Source organism: Papilio machaon, chromosome 3, assembly GCF_912999745.1.
Source record: "Papilio machaon chromosome 3, ilPapMach1.1, whole genome shotgun sequence".
NCBI lineage: Eukaryota > Metazoa > Arthropoda > Insecta > Lepidoptera > Papilionidae > Papilio > Papilio machaon.
The window spans coordinates 8,507,258-8,534,276 of record NC_059988.1 but is presented as its reverse complement, the minus strand read 5'-3'; the positions used below and the strand labels follow the sequence as shown (position 1 = coordinate 8,534,276).

Here is a 27,019-nt window from a genome sequence, read left to right as displayed (position 1 = left end):
CGTGTATCATAAATAATTATGCAACTATTCTTACAACGTAATATTATTAATTGTAAAATCGTGCGGTCGTAATCTTAAATTTAAATTGTACGAACTATGATGAGACGGTTGCAATGGATTGCTGTAACTTCCTATCAAAGCGCAAGATCCATAACTATTTTCTGTTGATCCACCATAATTTGAAACGTTTTGAGACATTAATGTATTAGAATTTGGTATATACTGTCGATTTCCCACGTTTTGCATCATTAACGAATAATCGTTTTGGTATAAACCGGTGTTCGTTAGAGGAATACCAAGATTAAAGTTTAGGTTATTGGTTTGAAAATGGTGAAGCCATGGTTCTTTGGCGTTTCGTGTATAATCTTGCCTTAGATCGGCTTGATGCGAAATACCAATCGGCACAGGTATCGGTTCAGGTGAGTTTTGGCTGGTAGAACTTCGATTAGTTGATAGGGCGGACCGTTCGTTACGGCGGAACTTTGCTCGTCTATTTTGGAACCAAACCTGTAAAGAACAATAAACTAGTTAAATTTTAATAGTTTCGAAACAGCTTGCTACGCTTTCTTTTGAAAAAAAAAACGAAAAATCATTACCTGAACTCTCGCTTCAGTTAAATTAACTCGCGCCGCCAAATCTTCTCTAACAAATGCATCAGGGTAATGTGTCTTCTCAAAAACCTTCTCCAAAGCGGCCAACTGTTGACTTGTAAAGGTGGTTCGATTTCTTCTTGGCTTCTTTCTTTCGTCCGTTTTCCCGTCCCTTTCTTCTTCAGACTCTTTCTGTGCATCCTTTTCTTTCACACCTTTGCTCTCATCATATTTTCTTCGTACATCTTCATAAGAAATGTAATCTACAGGTTTTATATATTGTCGTTGAAGGTCTTTAGAGTACCATGATAGATCGTTCTGATAGTTATTATCGTATGTGCCGTTTTGTCGCCCAGCGGTCAAGTGATGTAGTCTTAGTAGACTATCTTCGTGGCACTTAATCATTTGGAAGAGATTGTGGTTATTATCTGGATAGTTTCCACCGTTTATATTATAGTTCACCTGGGAGTGTGTTCTGGCATCGTAAATTTTCGTCGGAACTGTTTGTCTCGCTGCATTGCTATTTTCTGTAAACAAAAATTGTTAGTTGAGCTTATTTTTTAATTAGGCCTTGTTGTTACATGTTAAACTATTTTTTTTTTTTTTTTATAATTCATGCAGAGAAAAGTGTAGAATTAGTTTAAAAAAGAAAAGTGTAGTTAAAAATAATTCAGTACGATAACAATGATTCGTTTGCAACACATGTGAAATCGCTTCAGTTGGCACACTGTGTGGTTCTTTGTACCTCTGTGGAGTGTGAAGTATGGACCACAGAGTGTGCCGACAGCGCAGCCCTATCGATTACAAGACACATGCAAATGTTTGCTTACGCGCTTTTGATTTCTGAATGTGCCGAACGTATCTTCACCTAAACGCATAGGCGCGCGAGTAACATTAAACTTTATTAATTTTTTTTTTTGGTATTCAATAATGACTTCGAATACATTTTTAATCCCTAACGAATGTAAAATATGCGAAAATTGTAGTGTAATACTACCATATATTAAATCACAATTCTTTGCGCTCAGAAGTTGCGGAGAAATCGCGAAAAAATCGGGCCTGGCATTCAGTAGCCTGTGGTAATGTTCTTAAAATACCGTGGTATATAACAGTAACTACATGCCCTAACATCCTATTATCTACAACATTCCTCCTAATTTTGCCATAAACAAGCCTTCTGCTTTCGACACATAAAAGTTACTCAATACGAGATTACTCGCTTGTTTGTTTGCTACTAAAAAATAAGCATAAAGAAATAAAAACGCGCAGAAAATTTTTTTTCATACATATCGGTGGATTTGAAGACCATGCATGTTGCCTTAGATGGATCTGTTTGCCGTTTGTTGTTTTGCGATCCTGGTACTTACACAGTACACATTTTACAAGCTTATTAAGCTTCAAGCTACCTATTCTGTTTTCAGCTTTCGACAAGTAAAAAAAAAAAATTCTTAAATTATTTACCCACCTTTACATTGTTCCATGTTAGTAATTAGAATTTATGTAGCACTGTCACTTTTAATAAATTATATAATTATCTGAATTCTGTATAATTCAGGAAATTCTTCAGTTACGCAAAAATGCCACATACAATTTAAATAAAATGTAAAGTCCGAACCGGCTTCAATCTCGATGCCAAATAATTGATATTAATTCACAACCTTATTGAATTACCTAATTAAATAATTCGACTAACTCAGTCTAATGTGCGAACTAATGGACTCAATACACTGATCTGGCTCTGAATATTCGAAGCTGGGCGCATCACGTGCGTTGTGGCCACGAAAAAGTACCCAGTAAACATAAAATGAACACTCCCATTGGGAAAATCTTAATAGAAATATGGGCTTTGCAACCGTCTAAATAAACTTGAAATTAGCTAAAAATCATCATATAACATATTGTTATTACAATTTCAACCTTAACTTACTCTACTATTAGATTTCTTTTTAAAAATAATTGATTCAATGGGTGTTTCGTTCGATTCTCATTCGACATTATTTCGGTAGCCACAAGGCGTGGCTTACCTTTGCCCGGAATGAAATTAAAAAAAAAAAACAGTTTTACCGGGAAACGATTTGGAGAGACAATAATTGACACATCAACGTTTATTATTTATAGTTTAAATGAACATTGATGTTTTTTGTAATTGGTTAAGAAATGTAAATGTTCAGGAAATGTTTCGTGAGGACATCTAAAAAGTTTTTAATGCGTCTCTTCATACGTGTTTTATTTGCTCAAGTAAAAAGGTATCATTTTAATACTAATTTTTCTTGTTTTGTTGTAATTTAATTGTGCTGCATTTTGAGCGTTTTTATTTTAAAATCTTCCTGGATAGCAAAAAAATAAACTTTACCGTTAAAATATAAATTAATAAATATTTACATTAAACATTAATAGAATATAATATCGATGATAAATAGTTAAAGATAATATTCTAAATTAATTGGGAGCATAGTTGACGATCTGTTCAATTTGCCAAAATGTCAGATATGATTTAATTAAACAAGCTTCTATTCTTACTGATAGATATTAATATTGTAATAACATGTCGTCTACGTTGATTGCAATCACAATTTATTATTTTATACCATAGACCATAGAGCGTCATGATATCCTTTACTATGACTTTATTTACTCACCAGATTATTAGAATTTTAAAAAAGTTACTGATCTTTTGAATCCGGTTAACCGTATAGATAACAGTTAGAGTATATAGGGACTTATTAGATCGTACTTGGAAGTAAAAAAAATATTTAAAAATTATTATTTATTTTTCGAGTTTAAATTAAATATCAAAATTAACTAACCGAATTAGTTATATGTAAAATTAGATGTTAGAATTAATCTTACAATTCAAGGTAAATAATTTTAAATATTCAAAATATTCAACTTTTGAAATGGTTACGGGCTGTGCCAAGCCGGGAATAGGACCGGGACGTGTCGCTTCGAATTAGCGTAGAATCATGAAAAACGCCAGCGCCGCGTCGCCGTGGCTTGCCTCAGCATTCTGTTTAAAAGAAACTCAAATAAAATTTTATTACAAATAAAATTAAAACACTTCAAAGATATATTAACAAGTCTAAGTTATAATAGTCTTACAATTTGAATAACGTATTAAAAATTATTGTAGGTAGTTAGTAATATTTTGAATTTCATTTACCTATACTTACTTTTTACTATTTAAATGTAGATGGGTACACCAAATTGTAGTGTTCTTGTTGGTAGATACTTTGAAAACCCTGATTGGTTCAGACCGACGCGGGGCTTGTGAGTGCAGAATGGACCTAGGATTAATATTTGTGACAATTGCCTTCGTATCGTCATCGTCAATTATATCAGCTCAATAAGGCTGCTGCACAAATTTTAATACTTAATCGATGAAGAAACGATGGCGATTGTCACAAATATTTGGCAATGACCTGGCGTTCGTGATATCGTTAGGATAGTTTTAGATATTTGTGTACTGGGTGGCTTCAAATCATCTGTTCGCGTTTAGGCATTAATACAATTGATTCAATACGGACTGCATCCGTGCACCATCGCTCGCGCCTATTGACTCGACACCAAATAACAATTTTATAATGACGGCATCTGCAAGGGGTGAAATCGGCATTACATTCGATGTACGATGCACGTAGTTTAGGAACTTGTGCCGCGCTAATCTCGAATCCATTTTGTACAATACTTACAAAATATATTATTTTTAAATTAAAACTAATACAAGCGGAATTTCTATACATGCAGTTCCGTAATATAAAAAGAACACAAAAAAATCCTTTCCATTGAACAGTGTATTTTCAAATACAAATGCACGAAAGTATCATGGCGGCCATAATTGCATGTGACAGTTGTCGGCGGAGTTGGCGGCGTCGGGCGACATCTCGTTTGCGGCTGCGCGTAACGAGAATGTACCACTTTTGTCTCGATCTTATAACATGTTTACAGGAATAATATCCTTAAAATTCATTACAATTGATGTGCTGAGGAAATCTAAGAGTGGAACTTTTGCAGCTTAGTTTAAATTGTCTTCCTACGAACTTTAAAACACGAAGATCAAGTGCATCTTTGTTGTTGAGCAATTGTTTCCCAGAGACGTCTTATTTAAATTTGTTACCTTTTGTTGTTATTGCGATACTAGACTTTTTTTAAGACTGAGTGGCTGATAAATAAACAGGAAAAAAACGTCGGAGTCCGCTTTCTTCCGACACTATTCCTCCAAAATCCATGACGATTTCATGTGTCTTGTTACAACTTTTCCTGTCAAACGTACTTAATGATGCCCAAAAAGAAGTTTAAAACAATCAAAGTTAGCTTTAAAAATTGAAGAATTAAAGTATTTATTAACAAGTATTCCACTATAAATCATGTAAGCAGACATAATTTTGTCAGAGGAATAAAGTTGCGACATATTTTCGCCACGGTGTGGTCTCCGTCGTCCACGGGTTCATCTCGGGGATGTAGGCCCAATAACGCGTGAACATGATCATTTGTCAAAATATCCGGTATGGTGACCATGATTTTAAAATAAATAACTTTGAATTGAGAAACTTAGTTTGCAATAAATATCACTTGCTTTAAAAAAGTATATGTGGATATTATTATTTAGAAGCTTATAAACAAGCTTACAAACTTAATCTTGTTGGTCTAGAGTTCGATACCGCCTTTAGATTATTGTTGTGATCGTGCGGGTACAAAGCAGAGCGAGGATATCCAGAGATAGGCAGAGGGCCGTAGGGAATTGTGTAAAAGGATCTTATCTCCTTTAAAACTTACTTCATATAAAAGTTTTTAGCTTCCAGCCTCTAATACAATAGTACTATTAGTCTTCAAAATATTAAAATGATGGTAAACGCTACGCGGGCGCATTACAATTACCTCAACTCAATACTGCCATCAGTCACGTCGCATCCACGCAACGTTGCGCACCAATTACTAATTAAGAGGTTATATTTAACTGAGATTCTTCTAAATGCTAAAAAAATAAGTTAAAAATCACCACAGACAATGTATCTTATTTGTACATGATTCTCGATTGATATTTTAGATTTTATATACTTATTGATTTCAATGATGCCGCGCAGTCTTCACGAAAAAGATATGTACAATTCATCATTTTATAGCGAAAGACAGGCGGTTATTTGATACTAGAAAATTTGCGTACACTTAAGAAATAAGTACGTAGTAGAATAATAAATAAGTACCAAATAAGAAACTTCTTAATTCGAATCAATGAATAAGTTTGTATTAAATTTTAAGTTGCAAATGTTAACAGAATTAATGCGTACTAATTAAACCGAACTATATATCCCAATGTAAAAGGCAATAACTCAAAATCGCAATTTATCATTTCGCAGGTTACAGCTCATCGCCGACCACTTCGGTGTTGACGTTTGTCCTAAATTGGCGCACTCCGAGAAACGAGCCGTACTAAAGCAATAGAGACCGGAAACTGCCACCCGGGAGCAGGCGCCATTAGATGGTAAAAAAAAAAACTTTTTAAAAATGTTTTAATAAAAATTTTAGAATTGAAAATCTGTTCTCGTGAAAAGATGAAAGTAACAACAGTTTTCAAAAAATTTCTGCATATACAAATATCACAGTATCGCTTTCTATTTGTTCTTGCCGCCAGCTACCGTCAATAAAATTGCCACTTTGTCAAAACTACTAACCCGTAACTATTAATAAGCCTTATCTTTTCACAATCAGGATCGTAAACTTACAAATTACAAAAATATTTTAATCAGGTATTTCCTCAGGAAATCTATAATTTGTGTCGTAATCTTAATTAGAAACACGCCGTTGAAAATACACAGCTAGAGATTGTTTTTTTTTTACAACAACATAGTTAAAAGTTGACACTTTTTTACGATGTCGTTTTATCGTTTTGTTGACATTCCTTTAAGTGCATAGATGGCGGCGTCTGTAAAAGATTTTAAAAAGATATGACAGTTCTACTTAGCACCGTTGACGTGACTCTGGGGATGATCTTTCGATATCATAAGGGTCGATAGTTATGTTCTATTGTAATGAATATATAAATAATCGATAAAAATGTCAATGTCAACGCAAACCACAATGTAAGGTCGAAGGCCACCAAAACACAAAGATTTATTTATTTAAACGAATTAATTCCTGAATTAAGGGCTCACTGAGTACTTAATTCTTATATGTAACTAATAATGTGTGAAAATATTGTTGTCATTGAAAAATTTGTAAGAAGTATCGATATTAAATATCGATCATCGATATCCAGGGCGCATCCTTAGCTTGTCAATTGGAGTTCATCAGTTGTGACGTTATACTTTTTTTAAACTTTTCAAAGTAGCTAGCAGATTTGGCCACTAACTGTTTGTGCCCTTTTTATATTTCCCACTATATTTACCACAATCACATAGTTAATGCGTTCTTGTCATTTACATAACAAATCCAGATGGATAGCTTAAATAATCTTTAACTCTTACCACTCTAATATAGTTGTACAGTCGTCAGTATGTATTTCCTAATATCCTGACATGACCTAAATGTATGAAAGTTCGGTCACGGTCGGTGGACAAGCCTGCTGACAGTTGTATGTTGTAACCGACACCGCGCCCGCGCCGACGCACGGTGGTCGGATCCAACTGACAGTTCGACGAAATCTTCTAAGCGGTATTATGCGACAAGAGTTTTATATTTCCATACGTCAAATATAAAGACAATGATGTCCCCTTTTCATGCCTTATTCTGTATTCATTTTAATTTGGTAATATTATTGACTTTAACTATAATATGATTTAAACTTTGTATTAGATCTTTTGTATATTAAATACGGCTTTTTAGCCGACTTCAAAAAGAAGGAGGTTATCAATTCGACTGTATTTTTTTTTTTTATGTGCGTTACCGCGAAACTCCGCCCCTGGTGGTCCGATTTTGATGAAAAATATTTTAATCGAAAGGAAGTGCTTGCAGGTGGGTCCCATTTTTTTGTTTTTTTTTTAAAATAACTAGAAGACTAGTAAATTTTGAATATAGCTTCAAAATTTGTTGCGAAAATTAGGGACATTTTTGCTTTCAGCGCTTACGTAGGCTAAACTATAGGACCTACATAAAAATTATGTATGGCGAATTGTAGCTCTTTAAATGTGCTAAATAAAAGTCAGCGATAGCATATATCTATCTTTTATAGTTTTCTCACAATAACCATTTTTTTCTTCAGAAACATCAATTAAATTCATGCCCTATTTCCGACACTATTATTCGAGTTCAGTATTAACCCTTATGTAAATAAACATGTTCATTATCAAGAGAATTTAATGTAGATTATATTTGCAATTGAAACTATATCATTCTGTCTAATAGTTTAGGAGATATCGTAAGAATAAAATTACGCGGAAACGAAAAATGCTACACGAAAAGCATAATTTTGCTCTCTGGGCTTTCGTAGGTCAAACTATATGACTTACATAAAAATGATGTATGGAGTAATTATAGATCCTTAAATTTGCTAAATAAAAGTCTTCGGTGGCATATATCTATCATCTATGGATGTCTCACAAAAACCATGTTATTGTGAACAAACTTCGATTAAAATGGACACGAAAAACAGCGCCGTAAGCTTACGGCACTATTATATTATATTCGATATGAATCCTTATCCAAATAAATATGTTTTATGGCAAGAGTATTAAATGCAGATTACATTAGCCTTTAAACTATGTAATTCTGATCAATAGTTTGGGAGATATTAAATAATTAAAAACTACGCGCATTCGAAAAATGCTAGTGCGGCGCGCGGCTGGACAAAATTAAAGGCACGCTACGATGTATTAGTTCGGTAATTTTCAATTTGTATACCGATTTTGATAATTATTTCATTGTTTAAAGGATAAGTGGTTATCTGCTGCATTCTAAATTAGTTTTTGAATTGAAGTACACACATATCAAATAGGAAAGTCCTTTTCTTTATTTGTCTTATTTATGTCTTTATATGTATTAATCTATCTATTCTATCTATCTACCTATCTTTGAGTGCATTTTGTTTGAAATTGGTTTTTTTAGGTTACTTTTGAGTGCATTTTGTTTGAGATTGTTTTTTTTTTTTGAAGTCGGCTATTTTTTTTATTCATATTTTTAAAATCTTTAATGGTTGAGGTAACGAATTATTTTTCATAAGCGAATGAAACTGAAAATATCGTACAACTACTTAATCTTAAAATATACCTTTAGTTACCCGTGTTCAAAATGTCTAATAACACAAACATTCCGCAAAAACAAACAAAAGAAAAATCTGTCATCGTATATCATGATCAACATCGATTTCTTAGGCCATGTACACACCAAGTTGATTGCGGCGCGAGCCATTAATTCATTCTTGCAGTTTAAACGTAATAAATCGAATTAAATCGGCTCGCGCCCTCATGATTTCAAAGAGTCGAAATTTGTCCTGACAATATTTATAGCGACAGGCGAGTGCGGCGCATGATTCGTTGAGATCAAAGCGTCTTATGTCTAGTGCGTGCAGTGTACTCGCTTCCTAATGTCTGTGGACATACGTGAAGCTGTGAACATAACGATGGAACTTATCTAAGTAATATAATAAATACGAATATTTTGATGAATTGATGGATGTTTGTTAGAAGGTACCTCCAGAACGGCTGCATGGATTTCTTTGAAATTTGGCATAGATGTAGAACACAGTTTGGAAGGACACCTAGGTTACTAAAGAAGTTTTTGTTATAATTCTTCGCGGACGAAGTCACATACGACAGCTAGTATGTGTATAGATTGAGATGTAAGCTTAAATGCTGCATTGTAAGAAGTTAGATGGTTACGCAGTACACTTTCTGTAGACATTAACTTAATTCCTAAAAAGTAATTAATTTAATTAGTTTAGATTAAAGTGAATTTACAGTGTTAATAAAAATAACCACGATATTTATTAAAATAAAAGGTCTATTAAAAAAGACCACTTTTTCTGTTACATTTTTTGTCCACCACTTAAGACTTGCGCATGGTATCCCCAAATCAAAAGTCCCGGCGTCACATGTTCGCGAGAGAACATGGAGGTCGCATTGCTCCTCGGGGAGTCCTTAAAAAAACCCGACTTGTATGTTTTGTAAATAATATTTTATTAGTATCCCACTATAGCTTCTGAACGAAAGCCGACCGCAAAACAGAAGCAGTTGTAGATATTTTTTGTTGCGAATTTAAACATTTTTTATTATTAAAAGATACAAATTGAACTTTATTAGAACTATTTTGAGAATGTGGAGCTTTAAAATTATGTTCAATTATTATATTTCATAAATTTACGCCACAAAATTATAATATAAATAATAAATAAGGGCGCTTTCTGGTTTGAAGAAAATTATACTTTTTAATGTCTTACTAATGTAAATAATATAACTAACTAAATAAATGAGAATGTATAGTTGGATGGATTCATGTTTGTTACAAGGTATCTCTAAAACGGCGAAACGGATCTCGATGAAATTTGGTATAGATGTAGAACAATGTCTGGAAAAACACATAAGCAACTTTCTTTTAATTCCACGCTGAACGAGTCGCGGGCAAAAGAGCAGTCACAAATTTTATTCTTAAAAATCAAAAAGGCATGGTACCTCAAGTTTAGAAAGGGACCTTTAAAAATAAATATACTCCGATTTAAATAAAATTATAATATTTAATATACTCGTATTGCATAAAGTCTTATTCTTTAGTTCCAAGCTCCTTGGCAGTTATAATGTCTGTTAATGCGCAACCAATCCTTGTCCGTGATATATACACGCTGGCCCATCACACCCTCGTGTTCCTGAAGCACAATACAATATGTTAATAAAATTGTTCCATGTCATGACATTTTATTCCTATAAAGCTCCTACTTAAGAGTAGCAGGATTTATTTGAAAGGTAAAATGAAATGACGAATGACATGTCGATTTTCAAGTTGTGCTCACCCCAGACAGAGTGGGTTAAAGGTAACGAAATAAAAGGAGATAAAGGAGACGAAGATGCCCCTAGGTGGCCAACCTCAAGTGCGAATGGAAGGTTCGAGTGATCTCCAATATAACGCACCGGGACCAGTGCTAACTTTTGTCTTAGATTGCAAGTTAATTTTCTGTTATAGGTATGGTGCCGCATTCTTCTTTTTTTTTTCTCATATTCTTGTTTAAAATATCAACACATAAAAGTTATCCTATAAGTATTTACAACTGTTCAAAAACAAATAAGAATTAAATTATTGTAATTTAACATACCCTTAATGGAATAATAGTGTCTTCGCCATTGGCGCTGAATGCACGCGGGCCGTAGTGCAGACAGCTCACGTAGTCGTACTCGATGTCCAGGTTGTTCACCAGCTCTGATGTGTAGATATCGAAGTTGTGTTCCATGCCTAGTTTTAAAATATGTAAATCAATACACACTTATCGGATCATTGCGTCCTTGGTTCCCATTTTCGAAACATCGCACATTTCCTTTTTATTCTTAAAAAATCAAAGATAATATGTTTTGTATAGGACTTCCAGAAGAGCACAAATGCGTTAAATCAGACTTAACCCTTTCATGGTCAGAAATGTCCTAATATTACACAAATGCTCAGTAGCAAAGGTTAATAGAAACGCCTAGAAACTGATCCATTTACTTGTTGAATAAATTAATTGCTAAAGTCTCACCAGAAATAATATTCTCCGTAGCGATATGTACATAGTCATCTCTGTCATGCGTGGACTGCATGTGGAAGAAGCCGATGATGTGCATGAACTCGTGCACTATGGTGCCATGCCTGAAGCAGCCGACGCCGGGCGTGTTAAGTGCTAAGTTCATGGTGTGCACTCCACGTTCCTCCCAGTAGCCGACATGTGCGTAACAACCGTTGGGAAGACCCTAGGTATACAGAGATACTTTGCCATGTATTCTCGTTTTTACATGATTTTAGCACAATACTCGGGCTTGTTTCGATAGAAAATATTGCCGGTGAAGGAAATGCATTAGTACAATAATTATTAAATCGGTTCCTTCTGCCTCTTAAGACTTTGAGCATCGCAATGAATATAAATTATTTTCATTCAGCGGCTAACCGTAGCCTGTTACTAGTGTAAAAGAAACTGACTGTCGTAATTTTTATGGCAACTTAAATATGTACTAACGGTTAGGGAGACATAGTTGGTATCCTCCGGCTGGCGGTAGCGGAACTTGATGCAGGTACTGTTCTCAATGTGTTTGATGCCATCCTCAATCGCTGCTTTATGGATGTCATCTGTTTATAATAATGCAAAATTACTATCACGGTAATTATGTAAGAGTACATAGTTACAATTTAATTACAGGTGTTGTAAACAAACGGGTGTTTTGTGTATTTATTGCCAAAAAACTAATGAATTGCCTAATATTAATTATTTCTATACTGGCAAGATATTAAAAACTAATTTTTTTTAAATAAATAGGAAATAAAAAGTATATAAATTGATTTAATATTTATAAAAAAGGCCACAGATAATTTTTCTCGACACTCATTATCTAGAATACCAAATATCAATGGAAATACCAAACGATAAAAACTAGATTATCCTTGACAGATTAATTCATCTATCATTTTAATTAATTTTATCTATATATTTATCTGTGATTTAAAAACGATTATCCTAATTAATACGATAAACGAAATTAATAACCGCTTTTTAAAACTTTGTACCTAAATTGATTACTACGTAATCAAATCAGATTTTTATAAAGATACAACCAATTTGTTTGATAAAGCACTTTTGTTCGTGATGGTACATTTATATATTACTCAGTATAAAAAGTACGTACAGTGCAGTACAGTGAATAACAGTTGATACGTTTAGTATTTTTTAAGCTTTAAGCTACTTTCTGCATCTTAAATATGAATAAGTACAATATGTTTTGTGGTAAAAATTATAAAACTCCAAACAACTTTTGAAAAAAAAAAAATCCTCAAGATTAGTGAAAGAATCTCCAGGAAAGTATAGTTAGTTTTGAAGTTATTATCACTTTGATTCATCGCCGGTAACAATTACTCTATCATAACTTACCGAACTGATCTTCTGCGTACTCCCAAACGACGGTGTTCTCTGGCCACTTGGTACCAGGGTAGACATAGGCGTTCCTACCCATTGCATATTCCTTCACCATAGATTCGATGGTGACATCATCTAGGACAATGTCCCCCTGGTACTTGCCGCTGTTCTCTTCTGCATTGTCAGACGGCGAGGCCCGACTTCTCGCCATGAACTGGCTTGCATCATCTTAGGGAAATAGAAGTGGATATATTAAAATTAATTTAAAAAATTAACATAGTAAAGAGTAATCCTATCCTAAAAATATCACAATCAACCAAGTCGCTGGTTTAGAATTTTTAACCGACTTCAATAAGAAGGAGGTTATGTTATATTGCCTTTTATATGTACTACTGAATCTTACTAATATTTTAAATGAAAAAGTTTAGATGGATGGATGGATCGTGAATACAATATTATATAGGTATGTAATACTTTAAATGTTTGTTAGAAGGTATCTCCGGAACGGCTCAACGGATCAAATTTCTTTTTTAAATATAAAAGATAGGCAACGCATCTGTAAAAATCGAATTTCTTCTACATGTCTGAGCAACGGTCATATCGTAATTTTGGCAAAATCCAGCGGACGCTTGCTCGTTTGCTACCTTCTACTATGAAAATCTTACTAATATTATAAACTAGCTTTTACCCGCGACTCCGTCCGCGCGGAATAAAAAAAAATAAAATAGAAAACGGGGTAAAAATTATCCTATGTCCGTTTCCTGGTTCTAAGCTACCTGCCCACCAATTTTCAGTCAAACCGATTCAGCCGTTCTTGAGTTATAAATGGTGTAACTAACACAACTTTCTTTTATATATATAGAAGATGCGAATGTTTAGATGGATAGATGGATGTTTGTTTGAAGGTATCTCCGGAACAGCTCAACGGATATTGATGAAATTTGGCACAAATGTAGAACACAGTCTGGAAAAAACACATAGGCTTACACATGCTTATTACGTTATTTTTTAATTCTTACTGATCGGCTCGACACTCTGGCGTTGCGGAGGGCCGTTAGTTCCCTCTGCATTTTCTACCGTATTTACCACGGGGAGTGCTCAGAAGAGTTGTTTGGAACAATTCCTGCCGCCGAGTTCCGTCATCGGACGACCCGACAGACCGCCAAGTTCTATCCACACCACCTCGATGGCTGGCAATCCACAACCGTGCGGTTTTCGCGTAGCTTTCTACCGCGTACCGCCGCGTTGTGGAATAGTCTGTCCTCGGCGGTATTTCCAAACCGCTACGACTTAGGGTCCTTCAAGAAGCGAGCGTATCATCTTCTCAAAGGCCGGCAACGCATTTGCGATTCCTCTGGTATTGCAGATGTCCATGGGCGTCGATGAACACCTTGGTGTTCCCGCTGCTCGTTTGCCCCCTTCTCTTGTAAAAAAAAAAAAAAAATTCCGCGCGGACGGAATCGCGGGCGACAGCTAGTAAGTTATAAATACATATATTCTTACCAGACTTGGTGCTCTCGAGAAAGTCTCTGAAGGCCTGTACTTCTTCATCAGTCCTCACCAACACTGGGGAAGCGGCCGCCAATCCGACAACGCACAACACAACAACGGCCCTCAACATTTTGACTATTTTGTGGTTCGTATCAAAACGACCATATTTATATAAATGTTGAAGGATTTATCAACATTGATAAATGATTGTAAGTGTTTATAAATTACAATTATGGTATAGTTTGTTGTTCTGTATGTTAGTCTATTTATAATACGTAGATATTTGTTAAATTAGTACACTGGTCTTGGTAACAAATTGTGATGACCCTTTTCGAAATTACGAATTTTAACATTTTAGTGTAAGCGTTCATTTTTATTACAAATTGAAATACTCGTTTTAAAATTTATATCAAATCACAATACTTAATATTTTCTAGATTAAAGTTATAATAATACTTAATTATTTCCCAATCAAAATAACGATGTTTTTTTTAATAAATTCATAGTTATCGAATTTAATAATGAACGTCAAAGTTGGTTTTCCTGCAAGTTTCAGTAGTCACCTACACATAATAACTTTGTTTTGCCCGTTACTAAACCCCAAATTAAAGCTGAACATACACTTTAAAGTTCAATAAATAAACCACTACACCTTTGATAAGTACTTAACATAAGTTTTTGTTTTCCATAACGAAATTCAACCATTGATTTGTTTTAAGGTCTCAACTCAACTCAACATTGGCTTTCACTGCCGAATTGTAGGTATGTTGATATCTTTCTTCACTAAAGGAAGATTTTTTAGCTATAAAATACACTGTAAATTTGAGAGTTTACAATGTTTTAGATTGTGTCAAAGATTTACTTAATCTTACTAATATTTTAAACGCGAATGTTTAGATGGATGGATGGATCGATGTTTGTTTGAAGGTACCTCCGGAACGTCTCAACGAATCTTGATGAAATTTGGTACGGATGTAGAACATAGTCTGGAAGAACACAAAGGATACTTATTTCGTCTTTTTTTTAATTCCGCGCGGACGGAGTCGCGGGCGACAGCTAGTCTATAAATAATTTAAGAAAAGAAAACGAGTTTAACAAAAATGATTTATTTCCATTGTGTTCTTAGTCATATATTTTGGAATAATTTATTCATCGTATGGAACTTCTTGACCTTCGACGAAGTTAACTTTCTGTTCGTCTGCGTCAGAATTTATTTCTTTGGACCATCCTCCGGGGCAGTTGTAATGTCTTCTCGTTCGATGCCAATCGTATTCAGTTATGTATTCCTGCTGACCCATTACACCTTCGAAACTCTAAAATCATTCAAAATTATACGAATTGTACAAGATAAATAATAATCCTTCCTATTTCTTTGTTACGTGAGATCTTATGAAATGTGTGGGATAGAAAGAGATGGATGGATAGTAACATGATTAAAACGGGACGACTAAAATGACAGAAGAAAGATCATTCTGGAAGAACATTATGCACTGATTTTTCATGAGTGGGATAAGGACAAGGAGATGACGAAAGTGAACACCTTGAATACTTACACGTATTGGTACGATAGTCGGCTCCCCGTTTGTGCTAAATCCGTAAGGGCCGTAATGCATACAGCTAGTGTATTCGTAAGGCAAGGCCATGTTGTTTACGATGTTGGTATCGTAATGTTCGAAGTTGTGCTCCATACCTGGAAAAATAAATTAATAAATTATGTAGCTGTAAAACACTAACTGGTATTCGTTTAAAATATATAATAGTTTAGTCATAACATTTACATCGTTTACAAGATAATTTTTTATGTTCTAATTAATTTTTGACGACTGTAATGGTTTATAGTATATAGAGTATAAAGTATCGGGATATACATAGTCGGTTCTATGTAAATTATATAAGGCCTGGGGAAGTAATACATAAGTACTAAGTTATTGTTTTAAAATGACCTGGCCAAACGTTATCCCACATAATACGGACGTAGTCGTCGCGGTTGTAAGTCGACTGCATGTGGAAGAAGCCGATGATGTGCAGCCACTCGTGGACAATAGTGGTGTGTGTCAAGCAACCCTGGCCAGGTCTGCTGCGGGCCAGGTTCATGATGTGCAGACCACGGTCGTACCAGTAGCCTACGTTAGCGTAGCAGCCGTCGGGTCGACCCTAGGATACGATACTTTTTTTTAAATTTAAAAAGATTAAGTTTTTTTATAAGCGCGTTGGTGGCTCGGGGGTTAAGCACTTGACTTGCAATCTGCATATCCTGGGTTCGATTCCCGCCATGTACCAATGTATTTTTCGATTTACATATGTATATTTATCCGACGTTCTTACGGTGAAGGAAAACATCGTGATGTGATATGTGCAAAGGTGGGCATTAACTCGTTAATCCGTTAATCGTTAATTAACGAAGTTAACATTTTCCTTAACGGATTAACTTTTAAGTTAAATTCAAAAAGTGTTAACGCTCTTGTTAACTTCCGTTAAATTCTACTTCCGTTAATTTAGTCCGTTAATTGTTACAATAGACACTTATTGACGTGTTGTCGTTTTTATTTAAATTATGCATCAGGCTACATTCGTAAGTTCGGCTATGTTCGGCAACCGTCGGCGAGTCGAATGGTGAACGAGAACGAGAGAGAACGAGAACGAGCGAGTGTGATGCATGTTATACAATACACCGAGCGGCCGGGATAGACGTGATCAAAAGAGTACCACAGAATCCTTGTTAGAAAATAGTGACGATTTAAACAAACTTACCTCTATCAAATATTGCGAAGTTTAGGCGCTAGACACCTTCAAAGTTTAATAATTATTTCACATTTACACAAATATCTCGAAAAGTGTTTATTACATTTTATTCACATTAAAACTGGTTTTGATTTATTTAACATCACTTTTTTTAGAAAAAGACTTTGTTATAAAATCAACATAAGGTTCGAAAACACGTTACTCTTAATACAATAATTGTTATACGTGAGACGCAGTCTATTACAAGAGATAAACTCTGCGTTGAATTGCAATCAAAATAATCGAGATTACTCTTCAACGTCGTACCTAAAATACTACTAAACTTTGTTGCAGACAAAAATTTTTATTTTAATGTTGGAGTTTAAAGACAACAAAAAATATAAAAAAAATACTTTATGGTTCATTTGAAAAAGCGTACAAATAGAATTTTTTTGCCATTGCGTAGATAAGAAACAAACAATGAAAAATAAATTTAAAAAGTCGAAAGACGAAATGTGCACGCAATAAACATTCCTCAAAAACAAAAGGGATTTAGGTGTTTATTACCGTCGTTTGTTTTTTTGGGGCTTCTTCATAGTCAACGAAAAATAATTTTAAAAACAACAAAAATATGAACAAAGGATCAAATGGACAGCCCGCACAGAGAATGCGATAACGAACTCGATGGATTTATGGCCCCAACCCTTCTAATTGTCGGGGATGCACGTGCGCTGCGCAAAGACAATAGCGAAGATAATTTGTTTGTTTACAAAAAAAAGTATACGACAAAACGAGAAAGAATGAGGAAAAAGATAAAATAATTATGTTAGTGAAATAATGTTAAACTGTGTTATACTAAATTTAATATATGAAATGTTGGCACAAGTGACCTTTACAAAAAGACATCGATTTTTTTACGTATATCGAAAGTTTATTTTAAAATTAATCGAATGTCGTTGAAAATAATTCAAAACCATATTCTTACTAATTAACTATAACGATTTTATAGGTGATAAGAAAGAGAGAAGACATCACCCGCGATCGGTTGTTTTCGTTATGTCGTGTAACTTATGCTCTATACATGAGAGTAATTTAACTTGATTTAACATATAACAATAGATCGGACGATAGATCATTAGATGATAGAAGTTATCGAAGGCATCTCAGTTGTATAGTTTGATGTGTTGAGATGTATCACTGGATTGGTTATATAGTTTATTTATCAATGTTATAATAAGTTTCCTCCGATGTTAGAAGTTTTATTAATAAATAAAAAGTACGTAAAAAATGATAAGTCTGTTCGTGGGTCCTTAGCTAAAATAAAATAAAAAAATATTACCAAATTATACATAAAATTAAATGTTCAGTTGTTGGAGTATGAGCAAATGAATATCCGGGTGCAAATAGTAACAGATAAATGTAAATACTGTACGAAAGTTTTGATTGTTTTCTTTTGAATATTATCACATGTCTTACTGTTTAATAGAAAATTTGTGTTGTCTAAATTTAGTTAGCTCTCTAATCTGTGACGTCGGATTGTCGATAAAAAAATTGACTGAAAATGTCAATTGTCCATCATTGTCAGTGTAGTATATAAGTGTGTGTAACTAGTGCATGCTATGTCATTATTATGGTACAGGCATTAGTACATCGCTCCAATAGTCTAAATTATATTTTAGTATATTATATAACTAAACTATAGATAGGATTAGCGATCGCCCGAGATTTCGTAAGCGCAGTAAAAAATTAGCCTAAGTTCTATTGAAAGTCTCGACAAAATCGGCCCATACGATTCGGAGATTATTCGTATGGCCATTTCCCGCTTGCGCCTTATACTCGTAATACATATAAACAAAAATTAACTTTAACTGTTAACTTTAACTTGCGTTAAATTTTCATAAATTAAACGCTTTAACGATTAACGAAGTTAAATTTTTATTTAACGAATTAACGATTAACGAAGTTAACTTTTTGATTAACTGTGCCCACCTATGGATATGTGTGAAGTCAACCATCCCTCATTGGGCCAGCGTATCGGTTGACTATGATCTAATCACCCCTAATTTGGGGATGCTCCGAGCCCCTCAGTGAAGACGTATAGTGAGCTGATGATGAAGTTTTTTTATATCTAAACAATCAAAACACTTCAGTGTTTATAATATACAATGGATAGGTTTTTCGTGTTTTGGAATTTTGTACAACGAAACTACTAGATCTGAGACTGTAAGGCAATTTTAAGAAATTGACTAGAAAACTAGTTGTCATAATATCCTCTTCGTTTCAACCCTCAGTTCTATCTCACTTTCTCTCTGTGTATACATTTATGAGTGTGCTTGTATTCCTAAAGTTTTCAGTTAGTAGGTACCTATAAATATTTTTTGTATTTTGATTATTTACATTATCAGTGTCAACATTAATCATTGTTATCAATAATTTGACCTTGTAATTATTACAAATTTAAATATGATTAGATAAATTAGAAAACTTAGATTAAATCACAACTTGTTATCAAGTAATTTAAATTTACAATAACAATAATAACGATAAAATTGCGATAATAAAAAAATGTTTTTACAAAATAAATAGGTGCAGTAGTGAGTCAATAATACTGCACAGTATTATACACGAATAATTCCATCTTTATCGTATGAACACAAGAGCTGGATTTGAGAGCAGTGGGCTGAGCACGCAAATTTTTTGGATGAGATTTTTGGTATACTTTACGCTAAGGCCGCTGCACAAATTGCGGTTGTCACAAATGTTCATGCTCGGTCCACAGAAGAATTTTCGTAAGAAGAAGAGTTCCCTTAGGTTTCAAGGCGTGATTTTGAATAATTGAAAAAAGAGTTGTTATAGTGTTCGACAGTATCTTACCGTAAGTTTGACGTAGTTGAATTCTCCGCGACGTCTCTCCCGGAATTTCAGACACGTATTTTGTTCAATGTCCCTGATAGAGACCATAATTGCTTCTTTTTGTTCATCATCTAAAAAGTAGAAAGATGTTTATGAAATTGTTAAAATTCAACAGTGAATAAACAATGTATGATTATTGGCAGATGTAAACATGATTTTATCATTGAATTATTACGAAATTGGACTGCATTTAGACAGTAATTTACTATTTCCGTATAAGCATGTTACCATATTACTATGTAAATAAACTGACCAAATTCCCCCTCCCCAAACTCATAAACAATGGTGTTTTCCGGCCACTTGGTGCCAGGCCAGATGTAGGCATTCCTTGCACCGGAGTACTGCTGTACCAGCGCCTCCACCTGCCAGTCATCGAGGATAATGTCTCCCTCGAACTTGCCACTATTCTCCCACGCGCTTGCCTTAGGATTGGCCAACATGCGCTCTGACAGACGCACGCCATGTTCTGAAAATTATTTTGTAAAGTAATTAGTTTGTAAAGTAAGTAATTAGTAATTAGTTTATAGTCATTTGTGTATTTTGTGACACAATTAAGGTTTCAGTCCCAGTTGTTGAGCTGAGTGACTACAACTTATAAGAATACTAACGCCATCTATGATTCCTATTGTTAACTAAATATATGATTCAAATGGATTGAAAATACACATTCAATGTGAAAGAATATAGAATGTTAGGCATCATAGTTGTAAATTATATTTTTCTTTCTTCTCAGAATTGATTCAAATATCAGAAGAGCTTAAATATTTTTAGAACAGTTACTTAAATATTTTAATTTATTTTTATCTAGGTACCTGTACGACTCTTCTCCAAGAAATTCCTGAAGGATTCTATTTGCTCCCTCGTCTTTGTGACTGGTGGGCTGCAAGCAGCTAACCCCACCAGAAACAGAACAATACTTAGTTTCAACATTTTTTATGTTTTACAATATACGTGTTCCCATTTTGTATTTATATGCGCACGAAGTTTGATAATATAATTTGATTAATTGGCTTCAGATAATTGAATTAATAAGATAGTGAGATTAAAATTATAATTTAAATCCATACTGTTAAGAATTTTTACTCTATCCATCTATCCATTCAGTCAATAGTTGACATTAGCTGTAAAAAATATAATCAACTAAAGTAGTATGTCTCCTTTGCCTCCGAGTCTTTGACTGGGAACTTGTAATGTCTTCTCACTCTAAGACAATAGTTATCAGTCACCATAGGTGGGAATTTACTCGTTAATCCGTTAATCGTTAATTAACGAAGTTATCATTTTACTTAACGGATTAACTTTTAAGTTAACGCCTTTGTTAACTTCCGCTAATTTAGTCCGTTAATTATTACATTAGGCCCTTGGAGACGTGCTGTAATTTTGTTTAAATAACGCGCCACGCCTCGCTCTTAAGTTCAGCTTTACTGCATTTATAATTTTACAATTTGTCTAATACTTGAGATTGAAATGCCACTAACAGCCTCCAGGTTCTATTGCAATCAAAATAATCAAGCGTGAAAAGATCTTATTATTATTACCATTTAATTATAAAATATAAATAAAAATATCACGTATATTATAGTGAAATTAATATTTGAAACAAGTGTCGCCACAAAAAGTGTGAAATTGTAGATTCATTTTACAAAAGTGTGTGCAATTCGTGCATATTGTGTCATCAAAAAGTCGAAATAAATAAAGGTGTGATTAACTCATTATTTCTATTTGTTTTGCTTATTTTTCTCAGCTCCAAAAGCTGTATAATTTTGGTATGGTTAACTTTTAAAGATTAACTTTGTCTTGCGTTAAATTTTCGAGAATTTAACGATTAACGAAGTTAACATTTGCATTAACTGTGCCCACCTGTGTCAGTCATTCTTGCTGGCCCATCTCACCTTCGAAACTTTGTAAATATGAGGGTTTAATTTTTATAAAAAACAACAACAAACCAATAACGTTCTCGAAATTCTCGAAGCCTACAAGACCCGAAGTAGAATCATTTTCTGTGTGTTGTGCGAAGAATAAACAATGGCCTAGTTCTCCTTGGATATCCTAATGACAATACCAATTTTAAAAGCTCATATTATTTTAGTTCATTGGCGTTGCCAATGTGGGGGGCAGAAGGCAGGGTAGCTTCTACCCAGACAGGTAACTTAAAAATTGCTTGTCGGTTTTTATTAAATAATTGCACCACATATTGATAAGCATTCACTTTGTTATAAAAAAAATGGTAAAAAACAAGCCCTTGTTCATAACTACTGAGTACTTTTAAATCTGGGAAGGTAATCAAAAATTCACTTTTATATTTTTTCCCTTATTTTCTTATTTCTCAGCCGGTTTAAAGAAGCGTGTTGGTCCATGCGTGGATTTCTTTATAATTCTTGGTAACATTTTGTGGTTAGGGTTTAAAATTGAAATAAAAGCGTTCTCTTCAGTTTAATTGAAAATTGTATTTATTTTTCGTTCTCTATATATAAAAAAATATTTCCATACACATTAATAGAATATCAGTATAATACTTATAGAATAATAACAAAAAGTTGTTTTAAGATACATATTATTGGACGTGCAACCATTCTCTCGTTCCTTGTAATTTTTAATATAAAAATTATTCGGACGCTCACAAACACTACCGCTGTTCAGTTGCTGCAAACACACCAACCATCTCTTAACAACTACCCAACTATCTTTTGTATGGACATTTTGATGAATCAAAATCTACCAAAGGCATGTTTAGTTTAAATCGAGTCCAGACAAAATGCTTAATTTTAATTTGGGTTTCGTCTATCGGAGGACATATAAAAAGACTATAGTCATCTCTCATTGTCTTTGAAAAAAGATAGACAGCAAAATGTCGTAATAAAAGTGTTACGAAAGTGTAATTTCGCTGAACCAAAAAATTTATAATTTCTAACTGCTTTGTTGATACTATTGTACGCGATAGATATTAGCAAAGTACTTTTTATATTAATTATAATAAAAATGATTTATTAATCGTTCAATCACAAATAGACGTGTGTAGTTGTCAGAAATGCCTTTCCAAGAATACAAAAATATAATCTAACTTACTTATAATATCAGTTCAATAAAGTTATAGTATAAAGTTGCCACTATCAACATTTAGATACAAAACTTATCTATCGGCAATTATTTCGCTAAAAATACACCTCATCCAAACCTCATATACCATTAGTGGCACTTCTGTATAATTATATGCCTAACTCTACATGAGCTCCGATATTACGAACTAAAATTTAAATTGAAGTACTTGTGCCCTTAATATTATAAAAAAATACAATTTTTATCGTATTCTATATTTTTAATACGAATAAACAAAAAAAAAAGTTGGCTTTTTTTATCTGTATATCTTAAATGAATTGTTTTATCTGAGCGTTTATATATTTACATTATTCTATTGATAATTGATTGTCTGGTACCTGCCAGTTTGTCGCTTAATTAAATTTTAATAAATCCTTAATATCTGTAACAGATTACTAGTTTTAATCCTATTGTACATATTATAATAAAAATACAATTTTTTTTTTATTTATATGGCGTCAAGAAAATTTTCATGTCATATATTCGTTTTGATACTTATCTACAGATTTCAATTTAAACATAACTATACTTATTAATGTCTTATTTACTTATATTAAAATAAAAGTATTGCAACAAATATTGGGATTTGCTCATAGCAATAGACTTAAAAACAATTAAAAAAAAGGCAGTGAGCACTGGTTTTGACAGCTGTCATTACACAGCTTAAAAAAATAAAAATTAACGTGCAAAATAAAGCTTAAAGATCGCATTATTTAAACGTCTTTTCGCTTAATATTGCACTGAAGAAAAAATAAATAACATAATATACTTAAACATTGTCATTTTGATTACGTTTCAAATATTTATAGGTTATGTTACTACATACCGCTATAATATGGAAAGAAAACAGTTTATAAAGCGTTAATCTGGACGAAATAGAATTATAACCATTTAGTAATATGAAAAAATAGCACATGAAAGAGAAAAAGTAATAATATTACAGTATTTGTGTGATATAATCTATGTAATTCTAAACCATAGACTCGCATAGACACACATTGTTAAATAGAACTTTATTATCCAGAATTTCTTAACTGCATACAATTTCTAAATGTTCCAATTAAAAATCTATTTTTTTTTAATTTCAAACTTTAATTAGATTTATTTTAAACTGGCCGAAATAAGAAATAAATACAAGCAAATACAATTGCAATATTAATAAGCTGCAATTTTATAAAGTTTTTTATAAAAACCTACATATATTTAATTCTGAAAGTTTCACCTTCAGAAATTAACCTACTATGGACATATATAATTATAATAACCTAATATAATGGCAATGAATATAAAACGGGCTGGAGTAAATAATAAAAGCCCTTCAAATATAATACAGTAAATAAAAAATAAAAAAATGACGCAATTTTTACATTGTCACGGAGATGTACAAAAATACAACTAAAACCGTTATTGATTAAGTATTTACTTCATTAGTCCATACATTAATGAAATGTCTTCGATATATATTCGCTATAGAACACGTCTATAGAAAAAGATATATAAGTAAGTTTGAATTGTATTTATTTATGCACCAATTATTTTACTCTTAAGTGAACGTGCCACGATTTTTTATTTACTGGTACATTGTAAAGTATTCTATTATTCTTTGTAAGAAGTTTTTCGTGAAAATAAATGTCAGTTAATGACTTTAATATAAAAAAAATGCAATTGGCAAGATTGAATTACTTTAAAACCAGTTTTAGGACCACACATCACAACTTTCTTACCTATTGAAACCTGCATTTGCTTTCTTTATGTAAACATTATATAAAACTAGCTGTCGCCCGTAACTCCGTCCGCGCGCAGTTAAAAAAAACTTAATAGCTGTATGAAAAATAGATGTTGGCCGATTCTCAGACCGTTAAAGAGGTTAATGTTTAAAAAATTAAGTAAAAATATAGTAATGTTTATTCAGTTCAATGCAGATTTAAGAATTGTTCCCTTATAAAAAATCCCTAGTAACAAATGAAAACCTAATTATTGTAAACAATGGACACTTAAGCTAATAAATTCCAAAACATTTTTAGTAAAACATTTTTTCTAGGAATCCCATAATTTAGTTATCATTGTTATACAATATCAATTCTCTTTATCTCATAATTCCAACAAAATTCATTATTTCCGATGGAATTTATGCAATAGTGTAATGGCCGCCATCTTGGAAATTTGACGTTTGAATGTTTACAAGATTTTTCGCTAGTTTTTGAGCCCAAAAATCCATGTATACGATAAAACATATTTTTATATCTCGTTAAACATAATGAGAGGGATGACGATATGTTTTATACATAGTTTTTGATTTCAGAAACCAATAATCACGCCTTTAATGATAATATTAATAAATATTTCGATATTAAAAATAATTCTAGCTTTATATCGTTTGTCTGTCAAATAATTTTGTAATTAAAAGAGAGAACAATTCTTTTTAAGAGTAATATCAAAAATTAAGTCGTACTTAGTAAATATAAAATCTGAAATACTAATATCTTTCGGTATTTAAGCAATGTTTATAAAAAAATAAATGCATAGAAACGGCAGTAGTTTTCAGTTGGCACCTTATAAGAATACTCTGTATGTATGTATGTATGTATGTATGAAGCATGTAAATGATGAATATGAAGCAGTCTTTATTTTTAAGGCCAATACAAGTTATATTTGGAGCTTGTCATTATAAAAAAAATTCTTGAATGTTTTATAGTTCATTTTAAATTAAAAACGAATTGCTCTTTACTACTACGTAATGAAAGCTTTAATAATTATATTTTTTTAATTAGCTGAAATAGCAAAGCAACCGCTATTATATATCTGCAATTGTAGATTGTAGAGATAGGTACAAACAGAAAGAACACATTTCTCCTTTCTATGCGTCCCCTCCTCTGCCATATCCATGTCCCCTTCCCATAGTTTCCTTATAAGAAAAGGGTAAGGGAAGGGAACGTGGACACACACTCATCAGATGAAACTCGAAATTGCTTCCATTCACACTTGTTTTCTGTGAGTTTTCACTGTCGAAATTTTTGTATAAAAACATATCACACTCATAGTATATTTAAAAAGAAACAAAGACTATGTTTCAATACATGTGTTAAGGCAAGGAATATTGCTTTTTTATACATATTTATTGTAAAAAATAATTATTATTGTGGTAAAAAGCAACTCGTTTGTAACTTGTTAAATTATCGACTTTATGCCTATAGTAATAAAGGCTAAAGAGTTTCTTTATAGTTTGAGCAATGTATTGGATAAATATATTAAGTTAATTCAGTGATCTCCTCTGAGCAGTTCCATTAGCAGATTGAAGCTGGGACCATCGCCATCTTTGCTCTTGTTTGCGGGGTTCAGCATTTCTTTGCCCACTTGCATGAAGAACTGTAAAACAATAACTAGTTGAAAGACATAAACTTTACAAATTGTCAAAATAGCCACGATTTACAATTCCTTCATTGAAAAGGTAGACGAGTAACCGGCTAACGGATATCCCTAAAATAAATTAACCATTGCAAAGATAATTGCAATTAGGCAAAAGGTATGACTTATCTACCTACAGTAAACAAAAAGATGCACTAAAGAAATCTTATAAATCCCCTCCCCTTCCAAATTCTCTTACCAGTCCTATCCATTCCTTGTTAGAAAAGGGTGGGAAAGGGAATGGATATTAAACCTCTAGATTTCCACTTGACTGTGTTGTAGTTAACCGGTACTGCTGCGGGCTTAAACAGTGTTACTACAATGTTACTCTTAACTGCGCGCAAGTTGCTGCGTAGAAGATAATTGTGGGGGGGAACTGATGTAAATTATCTCAGTTATACCGCGTAGATATTTGAAAAGAAGTATACCTGGCAGGTACGCTGGAGTTCAGGGATACGCAGCAGCAGTTCTCCGAACTTAGCAGGTGCGTCAGGTGAGTGCGCGGCGGTGTACGCCTGCAGCGCCGCCAGCGCCTTCTCCTGCGACGCTCGCACCTTCTCCGCCTCGCGCAACTCCGGCGCGTCTTCACACACAATCATACATAATGTAGCAGTCAAGGAAACAAACACAACTTTTTTTTTATATATTACAAGGTAGCAAACGAGCAAGCGGCTACATGAAATCGCCGAAATGGCGAGCGAATGCGTTGCCTACCCTCAATCGACGAAGGAGGAAACGTACAAAAAGAGAGTATTTTAACCTTCCAATGCATCTCCTCCTTCATCGA

The 27,019-nt window shown here is 33.3% G+C and overlaps 4 protein-coding genes across 6 annotated transcripts in view; all 4 read right to left on the bottom strand.

Annotated features, from left to right (window-relative positions):
• Positions 1-30: 30 nt before the first annotated feature.
• Positions 31-2,071, bottom strand: LOC106719659 (homeobox protein OTX2). The gene is made up of 3 exons (XM_014514052.2): positions 2,056-2,071; positions 597-1,117; positions 31-507 (listed from the first exon to the last, which is right to left on the bottom strand). Exons 1-3 carry the CDS (start codon positions 2,069-2,071, stop codon positions 31-33), a joined length of 1,014 nt encoding a protein of 337 aa, XP_014369538.2.
• An 8,160-nt stretch (positions 2,072-10,231) lies between these two features.
• Positions 10,232-14,252, bottom strand: LOC106719667 (seminal metalloprotease 1). Its single transcript, XM_014514059.2, has 6 exons — positions 14,110-14,252; positions 12,622-12,834; positions 11,716-11,825; positions 11,242-11,452; positions 10,825-10,961; positions 10,232-10,380 (listed from the first exon to the last, which is right to left on the bottom strand). The coding sequence occupies exons 1-6, from the start codon at positions 14,225-14,227 to the stop codon at positions 10,285-10,287; spliced, it is 885 nt and encodes a 294-aa protein (XP_014369545.2). The 5' UTR covers positions 14,228-14,252; the 3' UTR covers positions 10,232-10,284.
• Positions 14,253-15,216: 964 nt separating this feature from the next.
• On the bottom strand, positions 15,217-20,691 carry LOC106719672 (seminal metalloprotease 1). The gene is made up of 6 exons (XM_014514065.2): positions 20,544-20,691; positions 19,985-20,197; positions 19,693-19,802; positions 16,041-16,251; positions 15,651-15,787; positions 15,217-15,410 (listed from the first exon to the last, which is right to left on the bottom strand). Exons 1-6 carry the CDS (start codon positions 20,659-20,661, stop codon positions 15,243-15,245), a joined length of 957 nt encoding a protein of 318 aa, XP_014369551.2. The 5' UTR covers positions 20,662-20,691; the 3' UTR covers positions 15,217-15,242.
• Positions 20,692-25,278: 4,587 nt separating this feature from the next.
• The window catches only part of LOC106719547 (nuclear hormone receptor FTZ-F1 beta), a 43,601-nt gene continuing 41,860 nt past the window's right edge, over positions 25,279-27,019 (bottom strand). For all 3 annotated transcript variants that reach the window (XM_045686662.1, XM_045686664.1, XM_045686663.1), the window contains exons 16-17: positions 26,661-26,815; positions 25,279-26,193 (exon numbers count right to left, since the gene is read on the bottom strand). In XM_045686662.1, the coding sequence (XP_045542618.1) occupies positions 26,086-26,193; positions 26,661-26,815 (263 nt within the window). In that variant the 3' untranslated portion in view covers positions 25,279-26,085. The remainder of the gene's footprint in view (positions 26,194-26,660; positions 26,816-27,019) is intronic.

Bases quoted from the DNA above. Each gene is read 5' to 3' on its own strand.
- LOC106719667 (XM_014514059.2), bottom strand. From the start codon at position 14,227: ATGTTGAGGGCCGTTGTTGTGTTGTGCGTTGTCGGATTGGCGGCCGCT. The intron at 11,826-12,621 runs GTAAGTTATGAT...TATTATAAACAG, and splicing joins GTACGCAGAAGATCAGTTCG to ATGACATCCATAAAGCAGCG. The intron at 10,381-10,824 runs GTATGTTAAATT...ATTGTGCTTCAG, and splicing joins ACACTATTATTCCATTAAGG to GAACACGAGGGTGTGATGGG.
- LOC106719672 (XM_014514065.2), bottom strand. From the start codon at position 20,661: ATGTTGAAACTAAGTATTGTTCTGTTTCTGGTGGGGTTAGCTGCTTGC. The intron at 20,198-20,543 runs GTACCTAGATAA...AATAATTTTCAG, and splicing joins CTTGGAGAAGAGTCGTACAG to AACATGGCGTGCGTCTGTCA. The intron at 15,411-15,650 runs GTAAGTATTCAA...GAATGATTTTAG, and splicing joins CGACTATCGTACCAATACGT to AGTTTCGAAGGTGTAATGGG.
- LOC106719659 (XM_014514052.2), bottom strand. The intron at 508-596 runs GTAATGATTTTT...TGTTCTTTACAG, and splicing joins TAACTGAAGCGAGAGTTCAG to GTTTGGTTCCAAAATAGACG.